Source organism: Miniopterus schreibersii (assembly GCF_964146895.1).
Source record: "Miniopterus schreibersii genome assembly, chromosome: 18".
Classification (NCBI taxonomy): Eukaryota; Metazoa; Chordata; class Mammalia; order Chiroptera; family Miniopteridae; genus Miniopterus; species Miniopterus schreibersii.
In genome coordinates, this window is record NC_138121.1 from 15939314 (window position 1) to 15958982 (window position 19669).

A 19669-nucleotide genomic window follows, 5' to 3' on the forward strand; every position below is an offset into this window, starting at 1 on the left:
ATGAGTACTTTGCCATTTACAAAGGGCTTATATCAACATCTCTTTTAATTTTTACCACGGTCCTGTGAAGGTCGGTATTGTCCCTCTTCTACGGATAAAGAAACCGAGGCTTAGCAAAGTCCTTGCTTTGTAGAGTCCAGAGCTAGTGAATGACTGAGCAGGGACCCAAGCCCAGGCCTTTATCCTTAGACTCATACTTTTCCATTCATAGAAGCAATATAAAGTTTTATTTTAAAGTAGTTTTTAAGTATAAAAGTAAGACATTTTAAGGAAAAAGTATATAGATCCCAGAAAAAATGTGGATGTAGAATGTAGTGAAAGTTCAGAAAACTCTGTACTATGCCATAGCTGCCTCTTCCTGGGAAAACATTCCTTCATTCAATGAATATTTGTGCCTACTGTTTGCCAGGCATTGTTCTAGAGTTGAGCTGTTTAGTATGGTGGCCACTAGACAGATGGGGCTGGCTAGCACTGGGGATATGCTACGAGTAGAAAATACATGATTTTGAAAACTTAGTATAAAAAATATAAAATGTCTCATTAACATTTTTAATAAAATAAATATAATATAATAAATATAATATTAATACAATGTGAATATATCCTCTAAATGAGAACTTAAGTTTTTTGGGTTAAACACAGTATAATTGAAATTAAATTCACTTTTTTTTTTTTTTTTTAGTTCTTAAAATGTGTTTCCTAGAAAATTAAAAATCATATTGGACATTGCTGTTCTAAACACCGGGAATGTAGTACACTAGAAAGGCAAAAATATCTGCACTGTGGATATTAAATTATATTGGAGAAAGCCACAATAAACAAAACCAAGTAAAATGCATATGATATTATAATAAAGTAGGGAAGCAGGATGTGGAATGTTGGCTGGGGTTGCAATTTTGAGTTTGGGGCCTCAGAGAAGTCTTCCCGAGAAGGTGCTGTGGTTGGGTGAAGATCCGAAGAAGGTGGGGAAGGAGCCGTGTGGCTCAATGGGGACATATTGATCCAGGCAGAAGGAACAACAAATTTGACAGCCCTAAAGAAGGAGCACCCCGGGCAGGTTCATGGACCAGCCAGGAGGCTCCTGACTGGAGGGATGCGGGGGGGGGGGGGGGGGGGGGGGATGTGGAGGATGAGGTCAGAGAGGCATCGAGGGCAAGGGGCGAGATGGGCAGGTGGAGGAGGGGCCTTGCAGGCCATTATTAGCATGTTGGTTTTCACTCAGAGTTAGTTGGCACCGTCCATCCTGCCCTTTAACAGGCTCCCCCTGGCTGCTATCTGGAGAAAGAAAGGGGAGTAAGGCTAGAAGCAGGGAGCCGTGTTCAGAGGCTATTGCCCTGCTGCAGATGAAGGCTGGACCAGGCGGTGGTGATGGAGTGGTGAGGAGAGGCTGGGCCCTGGACCTGTTTTGAAGTACAGCCAACATCCCAAGTTCGTGGATGTGGAGTGTGAGGAAGAAAGGAGTCAAGGGTGACTTTGGCGTGAATAGCTACAAGAATGGAATTGCCTCTAACGGGGAAGGCTGTAAGAGGCACAGGGCTGGAGCTCCGTTTTGTTCACGGTGGTTGTGAAATGCCTGTAGAGATCCAAGTGACAGTATTGTGGACAGTTAGGAAAGTCTGGAGACAGGCCTGAGCTGGAGATGCACATGTGGAAGCAGTTAGCACGAGGATAGTATATAGAGTTAAGAGACTGGGCGAAGTCACTTATGGAGTAGTATGGCTACATATCCAAGGAGTGCTCCTTATCGGAAGTTAAATTTTGAAATAAAATCTCAGTTTATACTATTATATCAGTAGATATTTTAAGTATAACAAAGCAATGTATTATATCTCAGGGAACTTGGTTTTCCTTCCTTTTCACTTTTCATTTAAAGACCCCTTTGAAAACTGTAAGCTAATGGGTTTCTTTTTTTCTCGAGGATGCTCCTCTCCCAAGTGTGCTGCTGAGATCAGTTTGAGGGGCAGTTTCTGGAATTAGTCTGGCTTTCTGGGTTGGCAGCCAATTTAGAGACTTCCAAGAAGAATGGGAAAGAGACAGTCTGGAAGGATGGGTTTTTAATTGGTTTCTAATGTTTAAAATATTGGTTTTACCTAACGTGTGGAATGCATGTTGTTTGTTAGGCATCCCACTGTTTTATAGATTTGAAGCAAACAGAACCTCCCTGAGGTGAAGCGACCCACATGCGGTCATGTAGCTAAGACATGGAAGAGCTGGGATTTGAATCTTGCTCTTCTGATGCTTCCATCAGTAAGACATGCAGTAGTGGACGCATAAATATAAACTCCCAGGAACTCAAATCTGTGAGCTGCTTTTGAGTGATTTTGTGTCACTTCGGACTGTTATAGACGCTGGAATTTCTGAGAAGTAGGAAGAAAAGGGAAGATACTGTTTCCCTTAAAAAGAACCAATTGAGTCTTTTCTTAGAAGGTTGCAGTCCCCTGCTCCTGTTCCTCCCCCTCGAAGCTTATAAACAAACATTTCATGATTTAAGTCAAGTGTTAATACCTACTTCTTGGAAAACACCTATTACCAAGACTTGGCAGTCCTGACCTAGGGCAGGCCCTCTTCCTCTGTGTCATCCATGCTTTTTGCTTCCTGTTTTGTTGTGAGATCAGCTTTCCAGTCTTTTTATTGGCCTGTAATTCCACTGTGCTATCCCCTCCACCCCTACCTCCCCCTTTATGTGTTTGGTCTTTGTACGGATGTCACTTGGCAAAGTTCAGTTCTGTATGATTGTTTTTCAATGTGGGCCATTGGAGAGTTGAAGCTAACCAGCTCAATGCTGGATGAAGGAAAGAGGCCAAGAAAGAAGTGTAAGTGTTGGAAAGAACTGGAAAAGCATGAGCGTGTGAAGGAAAGAAGGAATCTTTTGAACAGACCCTTCTTTTCCACGTCTTTCAAGAAGTGGATGCTGGGTGGATATCTAATTATAAATAAGCTCTGCCTGTTTCTACAGCTGGCTAATTAAAAATAAAATCTTGGTGCTGGTGAGTAGTTTTGCTCTTCCGTGGCTCATCTGCCACACAGGCCCTTTCATTTAGAGGTCAGTGTTCAGTGGTTTCTTGACTCAAAGCTGGGTCAAGAATTACAGGATTCCCAGAGCCTAGAATTACAGCATCAAGAAGAACTAGTTTAGCTTGTCATTAATACTCAAGGCGCACTTACTATGCGCTGGCTGCTTTAGCTGAACTCATTTAATCCCTACAGTAAGCTTGTAAGGTGAGTACTATTATTTAGGTTCATTTCAGAGATGAGGAATTGGATTTTAGAGAGGGTATGGTACTTGTCCAGTATCACTCAAAGGCTAGTGAACAGTTAAACCTATTTGCCTCTGAAAGACTGACTGGTCTGAAAGGTTCTTGCTGAAGTTGGGTAGTAAGAATGATCAGGAGCTATCTGACGTGTGGTTGCTTTCTCTTGCCAAAAGTTCTCTGAGGATTTATTGATGTGGGCCCCTCAAAACAAGCTATCTGAGCTCCCAGAGGGCAGGGGCTCCATGGCATTCACCGTTGTATTCCAGAGCCTCGCACAGATGTGTCTGCGAGCATTTGTTGAAAGACTAACCCTGGCTCAGGACTGGACAGGGTGCATAAAAGGGGCCTAGAAGGGGCGCAGTCCGAATGCTGGCTGCTTGCCTTCTGAAGGTGCCTGTGGCCATTATAGCCCCCTGGCTTTAAGAACCAACCCATCCTAACAACCCAGATGTTGAGTTGTCCATCGATTGTTGAGTGGATAAACAAAAGGTGGCATGTCCATACAATGGAATATTATTCAGCCATAAAAAGAATGAAGTACTGATATCCGCTGCAACGTGAGTGAACCTTGAAAACATTGTGCTAAGTGAAAGAAGCCAGACACAAAGACCATATATTGTATGATTCCATTTACTTGAAATGTCCAGAATAGGCAGATTTATAGATACAGAAAGCAGATTAGTAGTTATTAAGGGTTGGGGGCAGAGAGGAATGAAGAATGCTGATGGGTATGGGGTTCTCTTTTGGGATGACAAAAGTGTTTGGAGCTAGCTAGATAATAGTGATGGTTGCACAACTCTGTGACTATACTAAAAACCACCGAATTACTTGCTTAAAAAGGGTGAATTTATGGTCCATGAATTATATTTAAATAATAATAAAAATAAAGAATTAGCCAATCCTGTTTTGAATGCCAAGTTAAGGTTGTAGTGCAGGCAAAGCAGCCATTATCCTCCACCACCTGGTACCAAGGCACCCACCGCATGTTACTCAGCCTCCTCTGATGTTCCCAGTTGAATATGATAAAAGATGTTCTCCCTGCTTTTTTGACCTCAGATGTTTCAAGTATTTTAACCAAAAGGGGCTATGATAGATCTTTGTTGTCTTTTGGATGTCTCTAGAAATTCTGAACCAGTAGGTGGACCCTTAACATGCTTAATTTGGCTAATAAGAAGGACTCAGGAATTAAGTATCCTAGCTAATAATTTCTTCTCTCTCTTTTTTTTTTAAACATGTTTTTATTGCTTTTAGAGAGGAAGGGAGAGAAAGAGAGAGAGAAACATCTATGTGAGGGAGAAACATTGATGGGCCACCTCTTGCACGCCTCCTGTTGGGGATTGAGCCGCAACCTGGGCATGTGCCCTGACCAGGAATTGAACCCGCAACAGTTTTGGTGTATGGGGCGACGCTCCAACCAACTGATCCACCCTGGCAGGGCAGGTATACCACATTTTATTTATTTATCAGTTGATGAACATTTGGGTTGTTTCTGCTTTTGGCTATTTTGAATAATCCTGCTATGAACATTCATGTACAAGTTTTTGTTTGGATACATGTTTTCAATTCTTTTGGGTATATACTTTGAAATGGAATTGCTGGGTCTTATGGTAATTCTGACTTTGCTTCTATGTAATGCCTATTTTTCTTTTTACATGGTTTGGAATGGTTTTACAGTTCAAGATATCTACCTTGAGCCTGGCTGGGCATGGCTCAGCGGTTTAGCATCCACCTAGGATCTAGGAGATCGCTGTTCGATTCCCAGTCAGGGCACATGCCTGGGTTGTGGACTCCATCCCCAGTAGGGGGCATGCAGGAGGCAGCAGATCAATGACTCTCATCATTGATGTTTCTGCCTCTCCCTCTCTCTCTCCCTTCCTCTCTCTGAAATCAATAAAGATATATTAAAAAAAAAAAAAAGATATCTACCTTGTAAGGTCAGATTGATATCTTGCTAATTGGATCTGGAAAGACAAAGCCCCACAGAATAACATAGATTATGATTAGCAAACTGTGGACTCTGAAAGACACTGGAGAAGGAAAACAAGGTGGTGTTATTGCTGTTTCTCCTACTTTCTCAGTTGGTTTCATTCTGAGCCTCCTTTAGAATTTATCTGATTGATTTTGTTTTGGTGCCATGAGATACATAGATCAAGAGGTTCCGTTTTTTTCCCATTTAGTGGGCCACGTAGGGCCTTGGAGTTTTATTCTCTTGGATTCTCTCGAGTTCGGACCAAAGGCTAAAAACAGCTAAAGCCCAGGAGAACAAGCCAGTTTAAAAACTACCCTTAGTCAAGTTGTCTCAGGAAAGAAAGAGTCCCAGTAGATATGAAGATTTTAAAGATTCTTTTATTTTTAAAGTCTATAAATAATGGATTTCCAGCTTTTAGTGCTTTAACCTCTGTTACTAAAAGCCCCTAGGCTTTAAGTATAATCATTAATCTTTCCTTCATTACTCAAGATAAGATCTTTCCCCCCCTTAAAATTATTGTTAAATTATGTAAAAGATCAAACATATGAAATGGTTCAGAGAATAGATAACAAACAGTCATAAAAACTACCATCTGGATTAAATGAATATTAACATTTTGCCATGTTTGCTTAGAATTTTTTTCTTTAAAAGATAAAATGTTGCAGATACAGTTGAAGTTCCCTTGGGCTCTGTCCTCACTCCAGTTCCCCTGCTCCACCCTCCAATTCCGTAGAGATAACTTCTGTTCTGAGTGGTGTGGTTCCTTCCCACCCATGCCTCTGTACTTTTATTTTATTTATGTGTGTCCACAAGTATATATGCAATTGTTTCTTGTAAGTTCAAGTGTGTGCCAATGGCATCATATTATACTTAGGCGACCACTTGCTTATTTATTTTAGCATATTAGTTTGGGATATGTACATATAGATGGAATTCATATATTTCAAGTACTATATAGCATTCCATTTTATATATATATCATGATTTGTCTGTTTCCTCATTGATGGGCATTTTGGTTGTTTACAAAATTTTGCTATTATAAACATTACGTGATGAACATCTTTGAATATGGCTTCTTTTGCATGGGTTGGAAGATTTTCCCTGGCAAATACCTAGGAGTGGATTCCTGGGAGGTACAATATCTTGAACTCTACTGGTGGTTGCCAGGTACCATCAAATTGGCTTATGAGGCTTCTCACCAACACTTACTGTTAGACTTCTCATCTCTTGCTAATCTGATTGATAGAGAGTTGATCTTTGTATTGCTTTACCAAAACAAATTTAGCCTAAGGGAGTCAAAACACCATCCTTTAAAATTTTAGAAAATAAATGCTCAAATTCATTCATTTGATAAATATTTATGGAGTTCTTGCTAAGGGCCAGACACCATTCTAGACAGTGCTACAGGGCTAACAGATGGGACACACATTTCAGTCCTCATGGAGCTTATATTATAGGGGAGAGACAAACACGATAAATCAATACAGTAGGAATCATGTCAGTGATAAATGCTAAGGAGGAAAAGTACCAGTGAAGGATGGGTACTAATGTGCAGAGAGGTGAGATAGATAGGGGTGGTCAAGGAAGGCCCCTTAAGAAGGCAACTTTGGAGTAAATGCCTGAAGGAATAAGTGGGGGAATAAGCCATAAATGTGGACACCTGGGGAGAGAAAATTCTAGACAGAGGGGTAGAAGTCTGTTGAAGGAGCATGTCTGGCATGTTCAAGGCATTAGAAGAGGCCCGTGTAGCTTCACAGGAGAGAGTGAGCGGGGGAGAGAAATGGGAGATGAGATTAGAGAAGCATGTGGTGGTTGGGGGAGCATATCACTCAGGACCTCCAAGGCCATTTTAAGTCTTTGTCTTTTACTCTGAGGTAGACAGGAAGCCACTAGGTGGTTTTGAACAGCAGAATGATATGATCTGACTTACATACTTAAAAAAAAAAATCACTCTGCTGAATTTAGAGATTAGACAGAAAGGGCAAAGGGTAAAAGCAGCAAACATAATGATTCAGGTGAGAGATCATGGTGCTTTTGATCAAGGTGGTGACAGTAGGGGTGGAGAGAAGTGTTTGAACTTGGACATATTTTAAAGGTAGAGCCAATAGCATTTATTCAGTGTGGGGTGTGAGAGGGAAAGGAGAAGCAAGAATGAGCCTTGGAGTTTTTTGTTTTTTTAATAAATCCTCACCCGAGGATATTTTTTCCATTTCTTTTCAGAGAGAGCGGAAGGGGGAGAGAGAGAAACATTGATGTGAGAGACACTTCGATTGGTTGCCTCCTGCACGTGCCCTGACCGGGGTCAGGGATCAAGCCTGTGACTGAGGTACGTGCCCTTGACCAGAGTCAAACCTGAAACTCTTCAGTCCGTGGGCTCACACTCTGACCACTGAGCCAAACCGGCTGGGGCGAGCCTTAGAGCTTTGACCTCAGCCACTCGATGGAAGGAGTTGTCATTAGCTGAGGAACAGGTTTTGAGGGAAGGGGTGTGAGTTGAGGAATATCAGATTCAGTTTTGTGAATAGACAAAGAGGGTCTGAGGTTCAAGGATGAGGTTTCTCCTGGACACACCCCACTGGGATTGTCCACAAATAGGTGGTATTTAAAGCCATGAGACAGGGTGAGATAACCAAGAGAAGAGGTGTCAGGCCTGAGCTATGGGACACTGATGGTTAGAGACTGAGGAGGGGACAAGGAGCAGCCTGAGAGGCAGGAGGAAAAGCAGGCAGGTGTGTTCTGGAGGGCAAGGGAAGAAAGCATTTCAAGGAAGAAAGGTAGGTGATCAGTGTGTCAGATGCTGTCATGTAAGAGGACAGACTTCACCATTGTGTCTAATAACGTAGCGGTCTGGTCTCTAGAGATCTCGGTCAGAGCAGTGTCAGCATTGTATTCCTTTTGTTCTAGATAACATTTCAGAGGGTTCCACTGCTGTTCCCCAAGGAAGATGGAAGTGTAATGCCTGTATGGAATAGTCCAGAAAAAACTAGTCACTTTAAACTTTTTTGGACTGGATATATCTTATAAATAACGCAAATTCTTTTTTTGAGGGGGGCAAAAAATTATTTCACTCTGGCTATGAAAAATTAATGTCACTTAGCTGTAGCTACATTTAATTCTCATTCTTAGAGTAATATTGTGAGTTAATAACCATGTTTTAAAGCTGAACAACTCTTCAAGATAGGTTAGGAGGAGAGCTCAGATGTAAATAGGATGGAGGAAGGTATTAATGATGTTAAATAGAATAGGAATTTTATATGTTTTTACAGCAGCAGTTCTCAAGTGTGGTCCTCAGACCCTGGTGGCCCCTTGAGACTCTTAGGGTTTTGCAAGATCAAAGCTATTTTTACAATAACTTTGTTTTCCTTTTTCACTGTGGTCATATTTGCACCAATGATGTAAAAAACGAAGGTGACTAAAGCTACTGGTGCCATAGCTTGAATCAGGGCAGTGCTGCCACTCTGTGCTGTTGTCATTGTGTTCTTCACCACAGCACATGCAATAAAAAGAAGAGAAAGCCTATTTCACTTAAAGAATGTGTTTGATGAAGCAGTACAAATTAATTTTATTAAGTCTTGACTCTTGAGCACATATCTCTTTAATACTCTGTGTGATGAAATGGGACGTGCCTGGAGCACGTCTGCTGCATCCTGAGGTATGCAGGTTGTGTTGAGAAAAAGCACTTGTGTGATTGTTTGAATTGAGAGCTGAATTAGTTTTTTCATGAAATACCATTTTTTACTTAAACTAACAGACCAACTGAAGTTACTAGATATGAATATTTGGCAGTGTTTTATTGAAAATGAATGAAGTGAGCCTGTCACATCAAGGAAAACAACTGACAGTATCTGTTGCCAATGATAAAATATGAGTTTTTAAGTGAAAATTAGAATTTTGGAATACTTACATCTACCACCAAGAGCTGACAGCTTCCCAGTACTTAAAGGCTTGTCTGATAGGATCACTGGTGACATTCACAAATGTGATTTTTTTGATATTGTATAATGAAATGAATACAGTTTGATATTGTATAATGACATTTGAAATATCTGCATAACTCAGTGAACCAGCATTTTCTAAGTGACAGTTTACAATGTAGCAAAATCATATATTGAGTAAAAAGATCGATTCAAAGTACAAGATAGACTTCTAGCCAAGATGGAATGACAGGGATACCTTATGACTAATGACATCAAGTATCTTTTCATGTGCTTATTGGCCATTTGTATGTATATCTTCTTTGGATAACTCTTTATTTAGATCTTTTGTCCATGAAACAAATTAAATGATGATGATTTTTTATTATTGAACTGTGACTTTCTTTTTGGAGATGTTATATTAGGCTCTCCCTCCTCCAGACTTTGATATAATAGTGGTTTTCTTAGGCTATTCAAGACCTATTCAGGTTCATTAGTCATTATTTTTCAGACACACACTACTCTGCTGGAAATAGCATGGTCACAGTTCCTTTGAGGCTTATATTTTCTTCCTTCTGTCTCTTTAAACTCAGATATTAAAATTGGTCCAGTTCCCAAGTCTCTTATCAGATATTCTCTAAACCTACTTCTGTGTTTGTCTTGCAGTTTCCTGGTGATGACATGGCATCTGCCAGCTCCAGCCGGGCAGGAGTGGCCCTGCCTTTTGAGAAGTCTCAGCTTACTTTGAAAGGTGAGTGGCACTGTGTGAAGTGGTAGTCATTTGAGGTCCAGCCCAGTCTGTGGGGAAGAGGTAGAATTATACCACACCTTGGTCTGGAGAGCCAAATTCTGTGAAATGGCTTATGAGTGTAATTGTTCATTCTCATTGGGTTGTCACATTATAGCTGGAATTCTTTTTTGTTTTTTTAAAAAGATTTTTAAAATTGATTTTTAGAGACAGAGAAAGGGAGAGGGAGAGTGAGAAACATCAATGTGAAAGTGAGGCATTGATTGGCTGCCTCTTGCATGCCCCCACCAGGGATCGAGCCGAGCCGTGCAACTTGGGCCTTTGCCCTGACCTGGAATTGAACCAGCAACCATGGGACGATGCCCAGCCAACCGAGCCACACTGGCCAGGACTGTAGCTGGAATTTTTTGGCAAAAAATATCTAAAATGGTGATTTCTTCCTGCCCTAGGGCTCTTTTCTATCTACAGTCATTCCCTAGGTGATCTCATGCAACCTCCTAGCTTTAAATGCCACCATTATAAAATCATTGCCACATTTGTATCTCTAGTTTGACTTTTCCTGTGAACCCCAATAGCCCACTTGTTTATCTCCACTTGAATGTTTAGTAATCACCTAACAATGTGACATGTATGGAACTAAGCTCTGGATTTCCCCCCACATATCCTGTGTTCAACTAGTCAGCAAATCTGGTTGTATCGATCTTCAAAATGCATCCAGCCTTCAGCCACTTCTCACCATCCCCACCGTCCCACAGGCTGCTACCATCTCAGCCCTGGGTTAAAGCCTTCCTGCTTCTGCCCTTTGCTCTCTTTCATTCTGTTGGTCACACAGCAGCTAGTGCTCTCGCTAAAATGTAAGCTAGCTATTGTCAGTCCTTTTCTCAAACACAAGGGCTTTCCATCTCACTCAGAGTAGAAGCAGTAGATCCCACATGATATCCCCCACACACCCCAGTTTCTCATCTCCTGTTACTCTTCCACAGTTACTCATCTCTAGCCTCATGGCCTCTTTGCTATTCATTGATTACCAGGCACATTCCTACATCTGGGCCTGTGCACCTGAAATCTGTATAATTTTGGTAACTGGTGTCAACCCAATAAATTCAATAAAAAGGAAAAAAGGTCACCCTGGTCATCCTGATCTCCCCATCTAAAGCCTCCCCTACCCCCACCCCCAACTTCCTTGCTTCTAGTCCCTTCCCTGCTTTGTAGTTTTTTTCTCAGCCCTTGTCGCTATTTAACGCAATACATACTTTTATGTACTTCATTTATTGACTGTCTCCTTCAATAGAATGTAAGCACCGTGATAACAGGGCTTTTTGTCTGTTTTGTTTACTTTTGATACCTCCATGACTAGAAGAATTACCATATATTACGCCCTCAGTAAAAATTGCCCGCATGAAAGACTTGCTTCAGAAGCTTTAGCTCTGTAGCAGAGTCACGGACTGAGAGATGCGGGGGATGCTGGATCAGCACTCCGTATCTGAGCTCAGGCTGCTCCACATGGTCATCCCAACGCAAACTTGTGTTTCTTGTCAATGTTTTTCATTATTATTTTTGAAATATAAATGCTACTCATTTACTTAATATATTCACATACTTCATCATTCTTTATTTCCTTCAGCCCTTCAGTGGCCCTGCTTGGAGGAAACCAGCATTATCCCTTTCTTTTTGTGTCCCTTCCAAGATCCATCAGAGGGGATGAATTTTTGTAATTTTGAGAGCTAGGTGACCTTCCTTGGGAGGAATACTCTTCTAGCAGCATATGAGTGTGCCTCTTTCCCCCTATCTTTACCAACACAGTGTGTTGTCAGACTTTTCTCTTTGCCAGCCTGAAAGGTAAAAAGTTGTTTTCTCAACATAGTTTTATTGTGGGTTCCTTTACTGATAGCGATGTATAGCATCTTATCATACATTTAGGGGAAATTTGTATTTTCTTTTCTGTGGATTGCCTGTTCATTGTCTTTGCCTGTTATTGAGTTATTGATTTTTAAAAAATAGTCATGTTACATTTTAATTATTTTTCTTGGCATTCATTGCTGCACTGCTCCAGCACTCTTGGGGAAGAAGAAGATTATGGTGAACTGATAGGGTTTTGAATTTGGGACTATAGCCTTTACTGCCTTACCCGAAAATTAACTATCCTCCGTTAAACAGAATCCTGCCCATGGAACCTGGTGACATCCTGAGGTCCCTATTTTGGGCCCATATTATTGAGGAACATCCACTGACTTCTAACAGAATTCCCTATTGCCTTTCTTCAATGTGAAGTTCTTTATTAGTGTGGAAAGAGCTAGCTTGATAATATAGGTGCTTCTCATTATATATGCATTTAATCTATAGAGATTTGATACTCCCATCCAGGAAAATGGTGGGGGAGAAAGAGAAGGAAACACACAACAATTTAAATAGTGTGGGTGCGTCTTCCTTCCCTGCATATAGTGTGGGTGGGTCTTCCTTCCCTGCATATACTGTGGGTGGGTCTTCCTCCTCTGCATATAGTGTGGGTGGGTCTTCCTCCCCTGCATATACTGTGGGTGGGTCTTTCTTCCCTGCATATAGTGTGGGTGGGTCTTCCTTCCCTGCATATACTGTGGGTGCGTCTTCCTTCCCTGCATATAGTGTGGGTGGGTCTTCCTTCCCTGCATATACTGTGGGTGGATCTTCCTCCTCTGCATATAGTGTGGGTGGGTCTTTCTTCCCTGCATATAGTGTGGGTGGGTCTTCCTCCCCTGCATATAGTGTGGGTGGGTCTTCCTCCCCTGCATATAGTGTGGGTGGGTCTTCCTCCCCTGCATATAGTGTGGGTGGGTCTTTCTTCCCTGCATATAGTGTGGGTGGGTCTTCCTTCCCTGCATATACTGTGGGTGGATCTTCCTCCTCTGCATATAGTGTGGGTGGGTCTTTCTTCCCTGCATATAGTGTGGGTGGGTCTTCCTCCCCTGCATATAGTGTGGGTGGGTCTTCCTCCTCTGCATATACTGTGGGTGGGTCTTCCTCCTATGCATTTCATTGATAGAGCCTACAGTGTAATTTTGGAGATGTTGCTCTGCTGTTCCCTCTCTTTGTCTCTGTACCCTTGTGCTTCTTCATAGTGTAATCTTTGAGTTTTGAGCTATACTTTTTGAATACATCAAGGCCCTTAAACATAGGCAACTATTTTATCTGATATTTAACTTTAGAAACACTGAAAAACAAAGCACCGCAAAGCAAAAAACTCTTTGAAACTTATTGAAAGATAAAATGCCAGGTTAGATTCTGGTGCCTTCCTAAGAGCTTTTCAAGGGTTTAATTTTGGCCATATGTGATTTTTGCCTTATTTGTTGACCTTAAAAGCTAAATTCTATGTGAAGATGTGATTCCATGTAGAAGAGACTGGCATTTATATTTCATTCAGTAAGTAAACTTTGTAGATAAACTTGCTTGTATTTTGATGCCTTTATTTTGGCTTGTCTTTTAGAAAAAGAAGCATTCAACATATCACCCTACTGCTTAATTATAAATTAGAGGGGAAAATGTTTCTTTAAGTAGAGAGACCTGGCAGACCCCACATTAACCCAGGGATCAAACTTAGCATCCCCAATAGGACACCCTGGTGTGTGCATAAGTATACAATGTAACCTATGTAGTATTCTTGACAAAAATGTTCAATGTGCATCTAATCATGAGGGAAACAATCAGAAAAATGCAGAATTTGGCATATTCTAGATGACAGCTGGTGAAAGTCTTTAAAAATCATTGTCACAGAAAAAGAAGGGATAGCGTTCTAACTTTGAAAAGGTTAAGGAGACAGCAACCAAATGCAATGTGCTCATCTTGATTGGATCCTGGATGGGGGGAAAATGGTATAAAAATATGTTTGGAACAATTGAGGAAATTTGGATATGGAATGAATATTGGAATTGATAGGGGGAATAACTGAATTTTTTTAGGTATAATGGTGGTGTGGTTAGGTGAAAGTAATGTCTTTATTTTCAGGAGTTGCATTCTGAAAGTATTTAGGGCTGCATTCTCATGATGTCTACAATTTACTTTAAATAGTTTATCAGAAAAAAAGTGTGTGGATATAGAGATACACACACAAATGTAGACATAAATATCATGTATTTATATTCTGTGAGGTCCAATAGGGTAGCTACTATAGCCCCATAGAAACTTACATTAAATGTAAGTTAATTAAATTAAATTTACAATTCAAGTCCTCAGTTGCACCAGCCACATTTCAAGTGCTTAATAGCCACTTGTAGCATATGGCAATGCATTGGATAGCGCTGGTGTAGAACATTTTCATGATCACAGAAGTTCTCTTGAATAGCACTCATATAAACACGCACATAGAGGGAAAAAAGCAAGTGTGGCAGAATGATAACTGGTGAAGAGCATACAATTATTCTATTCTTTCAACTTTTCTATAGATTGGGAACTTCAAAATAAGACTAACTAACTGCAACATGTGATCCTAGATTGGATTAGAAAAAAACTCCCTTTTCTCTTTTGCTATAACGGGCTTTGACAGGACAATTGGCAAAATTTGAACAAGGTCTGTCCATTAGATAATAGTATTAAAGAATGCTGAATTTGCCAGTGTTGATATTATGCTATGGTTATATTAGAAAGTGTCTTTGTTTTTAGAAACACACACTGAAGTATTTAGGAGTAAAGGACACAGCATCTACAACTCATCCGCAGAGCTTCAGGGAGAAATGTGTGTGTGTGTAGAGAAAGTCAGGGGAGAGACAGAAAATAATAAAGCAAACAGAGTAAAAAGTTAATATTTGGTGACCGGGTGAGAGGTTTATAAAAATTCTTTATACTGTTCTTGTAACCTTTCTAAAAACTCTGCTGAAATTGTGTAAAAATTAAAAAAAAAAAAAAAAAAGGAAAAGGTAGGGAAAACCCATGGGAAAAAGCTAGAGGACAAAAGAGGGAAACATCACAGCAGGGTTCAAAGAACTGGCCTGGGAGCCGGGAGCCGGGAGCCTTGAATTTAGGCTTAGCTCTGGCTTTGACTAGCTCTAGGATTTTCAATGTGGTATTTCACCTCCCTGGATCTTAGTTTGCCAAATTATTAAGTAAGAGGTTTGAACTGTCCTCTTCAAAGAAACTGTCCAGTTCAAAATTATAGGACTCTAATTATAATTAGTCCCTATTTATTGACTTATTTTTATTTTTAGTTAAGGGCCTGCATGCATAGCTTCTCTTACACCACCAGGTGGCCTCAGTTAACCTTGGTCTATGTGTAAAGTATTTCATTTTTCTACTCTGGGCCCCTACTTTTTTTTTCATTGTACTATCCCTTGTTGCTCTGGAATCTTAGCCACAACTTTTGATATTGTTGTTCTTTGACTTTCTCTCTGCTCTTCTTTTGGGCCTGAAGAAGAGAGCTTTTGCTAAAAAAGATGTAGAAGTGGGTTTGTCCTTTGCCAGATTGTGGCCCCTTACAGGTCTGCCACATCTCAGAAGGGCCTGGGGGGGAGAGGTTTGCTTACTCTTGACAGAGGGGAGCTCAGAGTAGGACAGTCTTGCCATCATGGGTAAGGAATGTCTATAACATACTCTGATTTGGGGCATAGGATTGAAGCGAACATCAGAAACACTGCCACATGAAGAGGAAATGCAAATGGTTAACAAGCACATGGAAAAAATATTCAGTCTCACTGGTAATTTAAGGAAAGCATTAGAACAAATAAGCAAAGGCTGGTAATGGCACACACAGCATGGTGTAATCGGGCTGCCCAGTTGCACATCCTGGCTCAAAGCTCCCTGGCTCTGTAGCCTGGGGCAGTGACCTAGCTTCCTCAAGCCTGTTTCCTCCTGGGTGAAATGGGGGTGATGATATATTCCCTGCCTCATGGGTTTGTTGTGAGGATTCTGTTAGAAAATGTATGCATAGCATAGTATCTATAAAAAGTACTCAGTAAATTTTAGCTATTATCTTTACACCAATTTTAAAATTTTGTTTATATGATATTTGCAAAGAATGAAAAAACATTGTATTCAGTGTTATGCAGTGTTTGGTGAAACGGAGATATTCCTCTAGCACTCACAGGCATCTACATAGGTTTACCCTTTTTGGAAAGGAATTAAGCTGTTTTAAGAACTTTAAAAATGTTTATATCCTTTGCAGGAATACTCAGAAATGCAAGAAAATACTGTATATACATTTTTCCAGAGCAAAAAATTGGAAGTAATTTATTCATCCATGAAAGAACAGTTATCTAAATTATGGCATATTGTTATAATGGGCTTATATTACAGCCTTTTAAAATGGATTTTGAGAAGAGAAGAATTTTCAGAGAATTAGGGACATAAAGGATGAAAGTCTAGAAAGTGTGAATTTACCAACATCTTGTTTTTAGGTTAGGAGTGATTTTTGTTTCTTATGCTTTCCATTTTTTTGTGTCCTCACATTTTAAAAAATAAGTCTTCTTAGAATCAGGAAAAAACAAATTTTATTTTTTGAAAGAAGCAGCAAACAAGAGTGAGACCAGCTGCCACATGGGGGCAGCTGGGAGCCCTCTGTCTCATCCTTGACTTTTTCTTTCTTTCTCATCCAGTGGTGTCAGCAAAGCCCAAGGTGCATAATCGCCAACCTCGAATTAACTCATTTGTGGAGGTGGCAGTGGATGGGCTCCCCAGTGAGACCAAGAAGACCGGGAAGCGAATCGGGAGCTCTGAGCTTCTCTGGAATGAGATCATCATTTTGTAAGAGAAAGTCCCTTCTCTTTGAATGCAGCAACATGGGGAAAGAGAAGGCGCCCCAAGGGGGTTGTGGTGGGAGATCCAGGTGTCCCGTGGAGCCTCTGACTCTTCTGCCTTGGTACCTGAGGTGCCTCTCTTTAAGTGTTTCCACACCACTGAGCTCATAAGTGTTCATTATTAGCTAGATGGTTACAGGGTCAGCCGTGGGGGGGAAGAGGTTATGTGAGTGCCTTCCTGTTTGGGGTCCCTCCCCCCCAGTTGTCAGCGATACCTGTTTTCTTCTAAGGCATTAAGAGTGGCTGACCTGCTTGGATGTGATGAATCAAGTATTTGTTTTCCAGGAATGTCACGGCCCAGAGTCATTTAGATTTGAAGGTCTGGAGCTGCCATACCTTAAGAAATGAACTGCTAGGCACCGCCTCTGTCAACCTCTCCAATGTCCTGAAGAACAATGGGGGCAAAAGTACGTATGGCTGATGTGATTCATTTACTCGAGTGGGGGGAAGCATTTGCAGGCATGGATTTCTCTCAACATGGCCAGTAAAGCTGGTGATGTCGTTTCCTCCAGGACCAGAGGCTGCAGTGACTTGCTCCCCACGGATGCTGTCTGTGGAGTTTTAGGAAGGCTGAACGCTTCTTTCTGCAGAATTCAGCCCCCTTTTCCAGGGGCCATAGTGGTGGGATGCAGCTCTGTGTCCCCTTGATCCTTCAGAAGGATCAGTGTTTTTCCTCTGCCTCTGGCCCTCTTTTCCCCAGCCAGGAGATGTGGGACATGTAAAATCAAACTGTCCAATACCTCCAGTCTACACCGTTGCTTTCCTAGTCTGAGTCCTGGAACAGAACAAAGCCACTGCATGTGTGGGTGTGTGCGTGTTGGTGTGGGATGTTGTTACAAATAGTGCCCTGTGCTTAGCAGGCGCTCAATAAACATTTATTGGATGTTAGACTGTGATGGAAGCTCTATCATAATTATTCAGGGTACCTCTGCTGCATGGAAATCTAAACCCTAACATCTATTTATTGTTGTTTGTGGTTAGTGGCATAACCGTGGCTGTGGTATCTGAACCCTCCCTCATAAAAGCCTCTATTCAGAGCAGTACCATATGTGGTGAGGGAATGGCACAGAAAGAAAGGCTCCTTTTTCTCTTGAAGCTGCTGTCTAGAAAATATTTTCTGAAAGTGGATTTAGCTTAAGAGAGGTGTGGGGGTGGGGAGTGTTGAGTCCCGGGGAGAGTGCTGCACTGATTCCAGTCCTTTTTTCTGAGCCTGCCCTTTCTGATGGGCCACTCCGGTGGGGTTGGAGGCTCCCCTGGGTCTTTCTTCCCTGTTGGGCACACAGAGATGTGGTGAACCCACCTTGGCTGTGGGAAATGCTTAAAACCAGGCATATGTCTCTATTTTAATTCTTCAGGGAACTCCCTGATGCTCTGTTTTATGAGTTGGTTTTTATTTTCCCAAACTTTAGGCTGCCTTTTATGATTTGATTCTCAAGGTGTATTATATGTATTATGTCATTTGGAAATATAATTGTGGGCGACCAACACGCATGTCCTTTTCTTTCCTTATTCATTTGTCCAGTCTACATCCTTTTGCTTTCGATTATAAAAGTAATTGTAGAAAACCTAGGAATTACAGAAAGGCACACAGGCACACAAAGAAAATAAAATTCTCCCGGAAGCACAGCACCTAGTGATAATTATTAACATTTTGATACATACCTTCCTGAGCTTTTCCTGTGTGCAAATATATATTAATATTTAAGATGGCAGTGAAACAAAATTGTGATCATAGATGAACATAATATTTTGCAGCATGTCTTTTTCTCTTGAAAATGTATCAAGTATCTTTATATATTTATTTCTAATTATTATAAAATATACATAACGTCGAGTTTACCATCTTAACCATTCTTAAGTGTACAGTTCGGTGGCATTAAGTACATTCACATTGTCGTGCCGCCATCACCACCATCCATCTCCAGAACTTTTTCTTCTTCCTAAACTCAAACTCTGTACCCATTAAACACCAACTTCCCTTTTCCTCCCTTTTCTCAACACCCCATTATTCTGTGTTCTGTCTCTATGACTCTGACTACTCTAGGTACCTCATATAAGTGGAATCTTACAGTATTTGCTTTTTGTGACAGGCTTATTATACTTAGCATAAGGTCCTCAAGGCTCAGTGATGTTGTAGCATGTATCAGAATCTCCTTTTTAAAGCCTGAGTAATATTCCATTGTATGAATATACCACATTTTGTTTATGCACCCGTTCAAGGACACATACTCAGAAGTAGAATTACTGGATCATGTGTTATTTTTACTTTTAAGTTTTTGAGGAACCACTATACTTTTTTCCATAGCCGCTGAACCATAAAATATATCAAAATAGCTTTAATTTTTCTTCCAAAATTCTATTTTTCATGACTGCCTGGTAATAGTCCATCAGATGGCTGTGTAAAAAATTGAACATTTGGATAGATTTCAGTATTTCACACATCACAAATAGTGCTATGATAGACTTGAAAGTTTTAAAATCTTTGTGCCCATTGTTTAAAATTTGCTTGAGATAAATGAGTGAACATGAACTTACTGGGTTTAAACATTTTTCATGGTTTTTGACACATATTCCAAGATTACCCTCCAGAAATGTTCTACCAATTAAACCCTCACAATAGCAGTAGCTGAGATGGCTGGTTTCTATTGCACCTTGGCGTTTGTTGGATTCATTTGTAAGAAAAAGATTTTTTTGCCTATTTGATAATTAACATTATGCCAGATTTGCTCCATCCCTTTATTTTCTGGCTGTAGTGTTTTAAAGTAAATTCTAGATGGCTCAGCATTTTATCCTAGATTCTTTAGCATGCATCTCTTAAAAGCAGTACATTTTCTTACATAATTACCATACCATTATCGCACCTATCATTTTAACATGAATTTCTTATTATTACTTATCATCCAGTTTATATTCAATTTTATGATTTGTCTCAAAGTGTTGTTTAAAAACTGGTTTGCTTGAATCTGGATTTGGGCCAGGTGCTCTTGTTGCATTTGGTTATTTCTATGAAGTACTCCCACCTTCAC

At 40.6% G+C, this 19669-nt stretch overlaps 1 protein-coding gene across 4 annotated transcripts in view; it reads left to right on the forward strand.

Annotated features, from left to right (window-relative positions):
• WWP2 (WW domain containing E3 ubiquitin protein ligase 2) overlaps nucleotides 1–19669 on the forward strand; it is a 108381-nt gene that overhangs the window by 1668 nt on the left and 87044 nt on the right. For 2 of the 4 annotated variants that reach the window (XM_081118394.1, XM_081118395.1), the window contains exons 2-4: nucleotides 9804–9888; nucleotides 16443–16590; nucleotides 16929–17050. In XM_081118394.1, the coding sequence (XP_080974520.1) occupies nucleotides 9819–9888; nucleotides 16443–16590; nucleotides 16929–17050 (340 nt within the window). In that variant the 5' untranslated portion in view covers nucleotides 9804–9818. Of the gene's footprint in view, nucleotides 1–4505; nucleotides 4695–7527; nucleotides 7550–9803; nucleotides 9889–16442; nucleotides 16591–16928; nucleotides 17051–19669 lie in introns of those variants that run through there. The other 2 variants (XM_081118396.1, XM_081118397.1) reach the window with 2 other exon arrangements.